General features: G+C 59.4%; 1 protein-coding gene across 1 annotated transcript; it reads right to left on the bottom strand.

The window, feature by feature from the left end:
• Positions 1 to 6,158: 6,158 nt before the first annotated feature.
• LTHEOB_3077 (Chromatin-remodelling complex RSC SWI/SNF subunit Rsc7/Swp82) lies at positions 6,159 to 8,369 on the bottom strand (the record flags this gene model as incomplete). The annotated part of the gene is made up of 3 exons (XM_035511960.1): positions 6,159 to 7,825; positions 7,967 to 8,080; positions 8,291 to 8,369. The coding sequence occupies 3 exons, from the start codon at positions 8,367 to 8,369 to the stop codon at positions 6,159 to 6,161; spliced, it is 1,860 nt and encodes a 619-aa protein (XP_035362970.1).
• Between the last annotated feature and the right edge of the window lie 2,810 nt (positions 8,370 to 11,179).

The raw sequence follows: 11,179 nt of genomic DNA, 5'->3' as shown, positions 1-11,179 counted from the left end.
TAAAGTATCCGGACGCAAACTGTGGGCAGCGTACTAAAACTCTGATTTGATGTGACACGTTTGAAGAGCATCACTCGTTTGCAACCAACTGTGTCGAAAACACGTTGCAGCTGCAGACTCGACAAGTGTTTACCTAAGAGCGAAGAGGGAAATGACCCAATGGCTCATATCTATTGGTAGCTAAAGCCAGTCTGGATCACTGGATCCGGCCCCATGTGGGATTTCAGCGGACTTCTGGCTCAATATGTGAAGAGATAGATAAAACATCAGATTCTCCCTTTCGTGCACGCAGTGCAGTCCAATACCAGTAGTTCATGGCACTTTGCGTGCTGTACCGTGCCCACTCACTCCTATAATAGCAAATTTCTATATGTCACAAGACTAAGGAGATCTATCCGCTGTTATAGTATGAAGACATTAACACATACCGTAGTAAAGGCGGTTGGAAATTGCCGAGATGAATTAATATCTGGTAAGCAGGCTACAGTAATTGATTTCCCAGTGCCTCAGTGGGAAGTGATGATAGGCAACTTGCATGTGGCCAGGCCAGGCCTTGTGGGCAGAGTTGATCATCGGAACATTCTGCTGCATATGCGCTTCAAATAATGTTGACAAAGCATTATAGCAGCTTATATGCCCGGCGGCGCCTGCATCTTTACTGTCACTCTCGCTGCTGATCAGGATAAACGCAATGAAGGAGTAGTAGACATATTAAAGAGCCGGCTGAAGGGAAGCACATACATGAAGCCACTCACAGAACGTGCACGACTGTATGAGGCGCGTTCATCACTTCGATCGCGGTGGATAGACGAGCGATCGCCCAGCTCTCGGCGAGGGCCCCACGTTCGATTCACGATGGAGCACCGCACCCTGCAGATCGTTCTACGAAAACTGTGGGCCTCGGAGTAGTGCCAGGGTTGTGGTTCTGAGCCCCTCAAAAAAAAGTTCGTGGGCGGGGCCAAAACGCATATACCTAATACGGCAACCTCTATTAAGGTTTGATAGCCGGTGATCCTCTCGAGTTCCACAGCCGCAAAACAATAAAAGAAAACTCTGACAGGTAGCGCAGCATACTAAATTCGCGGAGCGCCATTTGATGGGCATCGTCGTGCAAATTTCAACAAGCGCTGGTGTTCCAGATCATGCTTGGCGCGTGGAGGACGGGCCTGAAAACTTGGATATATACAAGCATGGATTAGGCTCCTTCTCCCCTGACACGAGAAGACGTAACGAGTTGCCATTACTGATGGGATTCGTTGGGGAAGGAGGAGCGGCAATCCTCCCGTCCCCTTGTGATTGCGATAGCGGGTAGTAAACAAAATAGGCGACGACCCCAAAACCAAAAGCGGCATGCAGCCCGAACTATCGAAAATCCACTATAAGCGAGACGGGGCAAGAACATCGGCATCCTTTCTCCCCTTGCCGACCTGCAAATCTATCTTTAACTACTTGTGGCTTATTCTGCCGAGAACGAGTCCATTTGCGGATAACGTCTATCCATTCTGGGCGCGTGCGAGACTGACAGCGGTCCCAGATCAAGCTAGACAAGGCGAGCGAATGAGGAAAAGATCCAACATTTCGAAGCCCGCCGATATTGGCCCGGTGGACGAGAGAGCTGGGATATGCCAAGTAGAAACTTCTCGTATAGCGACGACCATGGCTGGGCCCATCACACGAAAGAACTCCCTCAACTCTCTCCAAGTCCGGTTTTGCCCACGACGCAGGGTTTGAAAAAAGTAAGCAAAGAAGGGAGGATCCGCGACAGCTCTGGGTCCCGTTACCAACTTAATCTTGCTTGCTGCATTTTCGTGCGGCTGCTGCGTGCTTGATTTGCCCCCCGTCTCCCGCTTCCCTGCTGGCTGCGGTCAGCATGCTCGCATGCGCCAAACCTTACATATTTTACCCAGGCCTCGGCAGGCGCAGCCTCCCGACGGGCGATCTCACATGCATTGGCTTTGGGGGTTTTCCCTGCCCTCCTTTCGCTTCTCAAACATCGAAAAGTTGCGCTTTATCTCTCGTCGTCCGCCCGGCGTTCTCCCGCGGGCTCTTCTTTGGTCGCAAATCCCTGCATTTCGGACGACGAGCCTATTGGGTAAGGCTAGTTGGGATGGTCTGGCGTGTTCTAGGCAATGGCGTTAAGAAGTGACATACATACAGCCGTCTCTGCGACGGCTATGGCGCGGCTAACGTGTTGCTTTTCCTGCCTTCTCTCCTTCGCCCCATTGGCCCACTTAAAAGGGAGCACAAAAGAAAGTGATCTTCGCACAATCAAAAGGAAACAAACGCAAAAAATGCCACGTTAATGCCAGGGATGGTGCGGTGATTGGTTCGGTTTGCGATGACGCACCCGAAAAGCAAAGAGGCAATCAGATTCCATGAACCAAGCGGCCGGAGCGTCGAGGCTGACGCGCCGCGGCGGGCGATGATGAGGATTACGGGGCGATGAGACACGAGAGGGCGAATGAGGCTTTTCTCGACGCTTATCCTTGGCCTGCATGCCCGCGGTCCTGCCGCCGCCGCCGCTGGACCCTGGCTGCCGGCCTCGCTCTCCTGTTTCGGCGACGTGCGGTAATGCGTGATCGCGGGATATGCTAGACGCGGAACGACGCGGGAACGCGCATCCAGCTTTTGCACCTCGCAGCAGCACGCGGACAGAGGGTGAAGGGAGAGTGAGGGTAGACAAAGTGACGATGGACCGGGGGGCGCTGATCCACGGCCCCGGAGGCGTTCGATTACTGATGATGAGACAAGCCGGCAACCTGCTTTTTCATTTCGAAACCGAGTCCAAGGGAAAAAGGAAATAAACCTGAGCCACAACACCGGGCCCCTTGCTCGTCTCTCTCGCGGCAAGTCACGAGTGGAGCTTTGGCTGCCCGCTCGGCAGCTTCCCCATAGGCTCCCACAAACGCGCCGTCTATCGTCATCATGTCAGCGTCTAGGCCATGGACTTGGGAATAAACGGGGCGCAAGGAACCGTTTCTTCATGAGGCACCATCGCCGCTTCCCCGTCTCTTTTCTCCCGGCCCGCGGAGGAGTAGCAGGATTGAGGATGATCGAAAACGCCACCCAGGCCGGATGGACAGCGTCCGACGCAGGTTGATGAAGCCCGATCCGGGATTTAGACTCTGCCTTGCTGCCTAGGTACTCGCCTTCTGTCCCAGGTTCTTCGGACACATATTTCGTGCTAAGCTCAGATCAGCACTAGAAGCGAGAGGCAGATGCCGTTGGAGCAGTGAAGCGGAGGAGCAGCGTAGCGGCCCGAGCTGCTCTTACAGCTACAACGGTGCAATCCAACCGTTGCGACGACGGCGGCCTTTCTCGCCGTGCAATGCTCCTGTTGCAACGCAGCATTGAATCTGGCCCGCGATCGCGTCTCTGAACAGGCTACCTCCGCCGAACGAGACGGCGAGATGAAACGGGAGGCGCCCGGGGCAGCGAGCAAAGCAGGGCCAGTCGTTGAGGACGTTGGCCAGAATCGGAGCTAGAGATGCAACCCTGGCCGCCGACACATAATCACCACCTGATATCGGCTGCCCTGGAAGCCAGCGTCGATGACCGAGACATGCAAAAACATGCAGCAACGCACGCAGCAAGCAGCAAGCAGCGGGAAGAAGCTGCAGGAACCGAGACGGGGTCGCGCGCGCGCACGGCGACCACGTGCCGGCTGTGCATACAAGCGGCAACAGGCATCCAGCAGTAGCCGAATTTACCCTGGCCGTCCTGGAGCCAACCAAAGGTCGCTCAGTCAGTGATTTGCTGACTGGCAGAGAGATACTGAGAGAAGGAGACATGGGGAAATGAGAGGAAAGTGGTCCGGTGACGCTGGCGACGAGCTCCAGACCGTCAATAACACTGAGGCGGTGCAGGACGAGGCCGGATGATGGGCGTCGCTGCTCGCTCAGTAAGCAAGCCATTGATCACCGCCGTTATCGTAGTCGTCATCACATCCTCGCTCTTCCCCTCCTGTCTCTTCTCGCGTCCTGCTCCGTGATGTAAGCAGCGAGACAAGACTGAAGACAATAATGCCGAGATTACACGGCCAATTTGTACCGCGACCGGGGTCGTGTCTGGTGGCTGCCGTCAATTGCAGTGTACGCAGCGCATTGAATATGCCTCCGTTGCGGGGGAGAAGCAGATCATGCGAGCGCGCAGGAAAAGAAAAAGCAGTGATCAAGCAAGGCGGCGGGAAGAAGAAAGGGGCCACCGGCATGCGCATGACGAAACAACGCCGCTTCTTCTGACCTTCTCGTCTTTTCTTCTCACCTTCTCAGACCCCGGAGCCCTCGTCGTCCTTCCCCGCTGCAAGCCGCAGCCGCCGCCGCCGCCACCGTGGTCGCTTGATCTCCTCGCTCCGCTCGAATCACGGACCACGCCGCCGAAGCGCGCAAAGCGCGAAGGCAAAAATTCCCGGGCTTGCTTGGACGAGGCTGCCATCAGCTCATTGTTTGCCTCGTCGTCATCCTCCTCGCTCGACGCCGAAGGAGTGGCCGGCCGACCGAGGCAAGCAGGCAAGAGGGAAGGAAGCACCGTCGACGACGCTATCGGATAAGGCGTCCTTGCCGGAGCAACCCTAGCCTTCCCGCGTTCCCCAATCAGCAATGCCAACGAGAGAGCTGAAAAAAATGAGGCCTGAGAAGCACCTCGACCGTCGTCTCGTCGAAGAGTCGTTCCCGCGCCGGTCGAAGGAGTGTGACGAGATTTTAGCATTGCATAAGGCTTAGGCCCCGCCCTGCACGCTGACCTTTTAAAGCGCGAGCGTGCGCGTGCAACCGCTTTCGATAGTCGTCCGTAATGCCGCACTTAGGCGAAGACAAGCAACAAGCTGCTGCCTCGCCCCGTGTGATGGACCAGGGGAAAGACGAAGCAGCAGCTCGCGGAAGGATGCGCGAGCCTCGGCTTGGCGCACGCCGTCAGATAATAGATAGTGGATGATGCTGTAATCGTACGATTAGCCTTTCAGGCTTTCCAAAACTGGCCCATCTTCTCAGCATCAGATGCGAGCAGGGAACAGGGGACGCTGGCCGATGGCTGGGAAAAACACGAACTGCGGAGAGGCGACGTCGCGACCCTCGTGAGCGACCAGTGGCGGCAATATTGCGTGGCGCCCCGAGCTAAATCGAACGGGACGCGCGAGCTTGCGCGCAACGAGTAAAACCATTCATGGTCCCGTGGACATGGACATGGGATCCGCATGGATGATCTTCACCCCAATCCATCCGCCGGCCCGCGGACGCAATGGCGCAGCAAGTCGCGCAAGCGAGCATCGATCCAGAGCCGCTGCGAAATGGTCTTGATTGATTCATTTGATACGACTTCATTTCATCTCGATTTCCATGGCCCGAAAGTGTCAGCTGCCGTTCATTGCTCCACTCCAACCTCCTCCCATTCTCCCTCCGTAGATTCTTTCATCAGAAAAAGGCCCGAAACGAGAAAGCCTGCGGTGCGAAGCGAAGACATAACGAATGAGCAACAGAGGCCGTGGTCCAGCCGAGACTCACGCCATAAGCCGCCCCGGAGAGTATTAGTGCCATTAAACAATTGTACCGAGAATCGAAGTCGGGAAGTTGTGCGGAGGCGTCGAGAAGCGAAGAATGTGTATCCCTATGGTTTCGCCGTGCGTGAAGGGGGCCTGTTGATCCTCCCTGTCCAAGGAAAAAGAAGAATTGAGGGAGAATTTCCGCCAGCATTATGCATGATGATGATGATGATGCGCAGCACTGCAAGCCTCCGACCTCTCCTCTCCCCTTTCTCTGTGCTTTGCGTAGTATACAGGGTATGAGAAGGAAAGAAAAGGGGAATGTAACATCAAGTTCCGAAGTGAAGGCAAGACGAGAAAGCCAACGGTAGATTTCAACGCGCAAAAACAAGATACCCAAACATGCCCGAAAAGAATTTCTTCTTAACCTCCGAAGAGACATCATAGCTGGTGGAAAACGCCTTGTTGTATCCCCCCTAACCCCAATACTTCGATAAGCCAACCCAAGCCTGATAATGCTGCGTGTTGCCGAACCCGTATCAATTTGCGTGACATGCGTTGAAGCGTGCTGAAGCCCGCGAAGCCTGCAATCGACGTGTTTGCTCGACCGTGAAATTATCACCGCCAGACCGCTCCCAAGAGTGGAGCATGACCGCGGCATCCAACGTCCAGGGAGAAGCCGTTAGAAACCCTGCCAATTCTGCGCCTGCTGAGGGGGTCCTTGTGACCAGCCCTGCATACCCGGTTGTGGCGCGCCAGTACTCTGATGCACATTGAAGTGCTGAGGACTAGGGCTTGCCTGGTACGGATTGCCACCCATGTTCCTGTACGCAGGGTTCATGCCGCCCATTGTCGAATAGCCCATCGGGCCCCCATGCATTGACGCACTGCCTTGAGGATGATGCATTTGAGGTGGCGCGTGCAGAGGCGACGGCTGCGGATGAGGCGACTGTTGCTGACCGAATTGTTGCATGCTATGCTGCTGCGACAACGGAGATGGCTGTGGCTGTGGTGGGGGCCACATTTGGTTCTGCGGATAACCGTACGGGCCTGGTTGGCCCGGGCCGCCCCCAGGTCCCATGTTCATACTCGGTGACCGATGTTGTAGATGAGGAGGCTGATGCATAGGCCGCATCGGCGTCTGAACCATCGTGTTTGGTGCGTGTGAGGCCTGCGTGTACGGCTGCTGAGGCGTCATCATTTGCGACGGTCCTTGTTGAGCGTGCGATGGCAACGTTTGCTGTCCTGGTATCATCGGGTTCGCGTTCGGCCTGGGAGATGGGAGTCCTTGCTGAGTGCTCGGGACACCTTCACCCTCAACCGTGGGCTGGCGCTGGTGGTTTGCGAGCACGGGTTCGTGCGGTCTCTTCCAGTACTCGTCCATGTAGTTGCTGCGAACCGTTCGCTGCCCACTGAGATTCTTGTTGTACTCTGCAGCGTGCGCTGCCTGATTCAGTATCTCGCTGGCAGTGCTTGGTATCATCCGACCCTCGTAGGCAGGGCCAGATATCTCATGCCTCGGCCTCTGGAGACCACCAAAGTCTCTCGCACGCAGCTCATCTGCGGGAGCCAGGTTGATCATAGGCAAAGGTCCCAGGGTACCCGGGTGTACCCCGGGCGGAACGTCCAATTGGCCGGGTCCGTTGCTGTAGATGATCTCTCCGTGTGGCAACGCGGTCAATGCGTGGCTGTTGGCCTCTGCTGCGGCGGCTTCTCTCTGTCTTGCTGCACCTGGCCGCTTCTCGCCAGCGGGGTCATCTTCGGTGAAGCCTTGCTTCCTGGCCTTGCTCTCCCAGTAGTCGTCCCTCACGCGTCTGCCGTTGACGATGAGCCTGCTGCCAAATTGGCGGAACATGGACCGGGCCGTGACGATGGCTATTTGCCGAGAGCGGTAAGAATACGGCAGGATCTCCTGGTGGATGAGGTCATCCTTTTCGGCTTGGGTGGCGATGATTTTGTACAGCGACCTGTTCTTGTTGAAGAGCAGATATGAGTCACGGTAACCCAACACTCGTGCGCATTCTGTGGCGAGCATGAAAAGCTTGTCGCCTCTATTAGGAACGAAGAACGTGCGGCATCGGTATTCTCTGCCGTCTAACGGATGTCCGGTGGTGGTAACCTTCTTCTCTCCGGCCTCGTCGAATTCACGCGGTATATACTCATCGCCTTCGGGATTAAGCTGATCGGTCGTGTGGTCTCTAACTGTCGGCAGTGCCTTTAGTACCGTGCTTTTCGTGGGAGTGGACTTCGGAGGGGATGATTGAGGTGGTGATGTTTGCGGCAGGGACTGTGACTTGAGCTGCGGCGTCTGAACCGGACCAGGAGCGGGCAGCGTTCCCTGGGGCTGGACTGAGAGAGGACTTTCAGACACCCTTGACTTTGGCGGCCTCCCGCGTTTCCTTGGCTTGGAGTCGTCTGATGGTTCACGAAGGCGTTAGCGAACTTTGGGCCCCAAACGCGCACAATGGAGCAAAGCAAAAATCAACCCACCTTCATCTCCGCGCTCAGTCGCGTAGACGTCTTCCGCATGCTCCGGCGAGCGGCTTCGTTTTATGCCGCGAGGACTTGGCTGAGGGGCGATGCTGGAGGTGGAGCCTGACAACACTGCGCAAGGCGACACGCACGTTAGCAAGGATGAACTGGAAGCGGAGCGCGACGGCAGGCACGGCGAGCGTAAGCAACCGCGCGGGGCAGCGCGGGTTGATGGAGGTGAAAACGCGCCTGACGCGCTCGCGGAGTGGGCCGCGCAAACGGCGAGGGCGATGGGGAAGTACGCACTACCTGCTGAGTTGAGAGCAGCGGGGTTTATTGTACCGGACGGATCCATTATGCTTCCTCCAATGCCGCCGTTCAAGGACGCCGAGACAGGGAGATGCGAGGTGGTCGAGTACATGGACGGACGTCGGAAGCGCAATTACTTGGCGGCGGCGACGGCGTTTCAAGCGGCGCTATAGCAGCGTGCGGACGTGCGCAGTCGAGGCGCGACTTCGCACGAGCGTGGTCAACTTGGTCGAACGGGCGGCGCGCGCAGGCGTCGCATTCGAGGCGACGAGCAGTGGTGTGGGCGGCGGGAAGCGCGACGGTAGCTGAGAGGCTACGACACGGTGCAGGCGGATTTGGGGTGCGCTGCACGATCCCGGAGCATCGAGATATCGATCTCTCTGCTGCCAACCCTGCTGGACCCACGGACCCTGAAGCTCGGGAGCGGCAAGAATGGGGAGGCGGCGGTGTGCGGGCCTTGGACGCTGCGAGGTGGGCGTTGGCTGGTCGAGGGATGCAAGGTTCGCCGAAGGAGTTTGCGAAGTGCCACAGAGGCGAAGCGAACGGCTGCTCCGCGCGCGGGCGATGATGCAACGCGCCTGCCAAGCCCCGTGTGAGTCGGCAGCGACACTTGACTTGCGGGTGCGCTACTTGTGGCTCTGCGCTCCGGGGGGCCTGCAGAGGGCTGAGGGCGTGTGAGTGCGTGTGTGCGGGCGCGGCACCTGCAGCGCGCCCGTGGCCGGCCGGGATGCTGGCCTGTCTGCACGCTGGCTGACGGGTGCTGCGTTTGCCCACGCGGAGCAATCTCCGAGGCTTTGCGGGGCGGGAGGGCGCCGGGCGCGAGGCGGACGAGTGCTGCTGAAGGGCAGAGATTCCTGGGCTCTGGCGCGCTCAAATGGAGCTTGGGCGGCGGGCGGCTCTATTGCGCGGCGGCACCACGGGTGCGGGAGCGAAGGTGGCAGCGAGCTTGGCCGGGAGGCAATATGTAGCAGCCAGCATCCGCCTGCCTGCGCTGCGGCTAATGGCGCCCTGCTGAAGAGCGAACAGCCGGCGCCGCGGGCCCTGGTGCGGGAGTGCGGCCGGCTCCAGAGTTGTGTCGCAAGGGCGGGCGGCGCGTAGCGGGGATGCTGCGGCGAGAGCGTCTGCGGGCGTTCCGACGACACGCGGCGACGGGCCCAAACGGCGTGGGCGGGCGGAAGCAAGCGAGGCCAGTGGCAGCGCCCGTGATCTGAGGCGAAGCGCAGCGCCTCGTTCCAGAGCTGGGGGCTCAGTTGCGTCGGCGCGAGGGTGTGTCGAGCCGACGCGGGCAGCAGGCGGGTGTGCGAGTGCTTAAGTGGAATCCGCGCCCTCAGCTGCCCGGGGAATGCAGCAATCAAGCCGCAGGATTCGTCAAGACCGCGACGCCAGATGACCTGCAGCGCGGTATGATGGGCGAGGCTGCAGGCGCGCCGGCCAGCCGTATCGGAATCGCTGCACTCGCAAGCACCTGCGCCAAGCGGCATGCTTTGGGGGCGTGCAGCATCATGGCGCCCGGCGCCATGAGGGGTTCAGCGCCGCCGCCAAATCAGCGCGGCGCCTAGCGACAGGATTCACGGTTTGGGTTTCTTCGGCCTCGCAGTCGCCCGACCCGCTTGCCTGATGCTCCGCTCGACGCGCCCAAAGCAGCATCGCGACCGCTCAGCCAGGCGGGATGTGCTCCGTTTGTAAGCAGCTAAGGGCAAGCCATGCGCGCCCCGGCGGGAGCATGGATCGGTCGTCGACACGAGAGATCGGCCGCGCCGTCCGCACCCTCAGGCGGGCGCGTGCAAAGCGCGCTGCACGGCGGTGATCTACCGTCCGCGGCCGGCGGGCGAGTCGTGCTGCGATCTTGCATCTGCTCCCGCCCGCGCCTAAGCCACACACAGCCATCGCCGCCACCTGCTCCGGCCGGCACTGGCTGGCCTGCTGCTGCGCGCGCCCCGTCGCGAGAGAGAGCGCGCGCGCGGGCCTGCTCCTCGCGGGGCCCACGCATTCTGGAGACTTGCGGTCAGTGGCGCCGGCGCCCAGGGCGGCGGGGCGCGGAGTCTGCCTTGCATATTTCGACGTCGAGGTTAGGATGTTCAAAGAGCACGCACGCTAGGAGGCGGGCCAGGCAAAAAGGCGGCCCAGGCCTGTGCGACGCTGGGAGTGTGGGAGTCATCTGGTGTCCGCGTCTGCAGGGTCTTGGCCGGCGGGCCAATCATCACGCACTATGCGCCACACCGGCGGCCGTCGCAGAAGTCCTGATGTCGATGACGGCGGCGAATCAGCTCTGCCGTCCTTGTGACTCCTCCAAGCGGGCAATAAATGGAGCATTGCGGATACGGCCGCGCTGGTCATTCTGATAAGAGCATGCGAGCAGCAGCGGCCCCCGGCGCGCCCGCTTCTTCATGCTCGTCGCCCTCGCTGCTCATGCTACCCACGCGCCCATCTGGCCCAGCGCTGGCCGGCCGTGGCAGCATGCTCGAACCGCCGGCAGCGGCACCGGCGCCGCGTGCATGGGTGCGAGCAGACGACGACGGCCAGAGTCAGTCGCCGCGCGCTAACCCACCAGCCCAAAGGGGAAGGAATGTCGAGCGGCAGTCATCTGACCCGCGTCGCCGTGCTGTCGGATCCGGACGCCGCCAGCAGCCTTCGACGACAGTGAGAACACTGCTGTCGAGGGGAAGCAAACGGCGTCATGGTGCGGAAAGCCGTCCCGAGTTCATCTCCAAACGCGCACAAGGCCGGGGCCCGCATACCTCGCAGCCGCCAGACGTCAACCTTGCGCCCAGAAGCCTACCGACGACCCGGAATGCTTCACACCGTTGGGAGCGCAGCTCGCACAGAAACCGGTCCCTCGTGAGGCCCGCAGCCACTCATCGTCGCCGACGCTGTCAAGCTCTGGCTGTCTCAGGGCCTGTTGCACAAGTTTGGCGGTGTGTT

Source organism: Lasiodiplodia theobromae, assembly GCF_012971845.1.
Source record: "Lasiodiplodia theobromae strain AM2As chromosome Unknown scaffold_8, whole genome shotgun sequence".
In the NCBI taxonomy this organism is placed as follows: Eukaryota; Fungi; Ascomycota; class Dothideomycetes; order Botryosphaeriales; family Botryosphaeriaceae; genus Lasiodiplodia; species Lasiodiplodia theobromae.
Note: the sequence above shows the minus strand (reverse complement) of the source record. Positions and strands in the feature narration are given on the sequence as shown.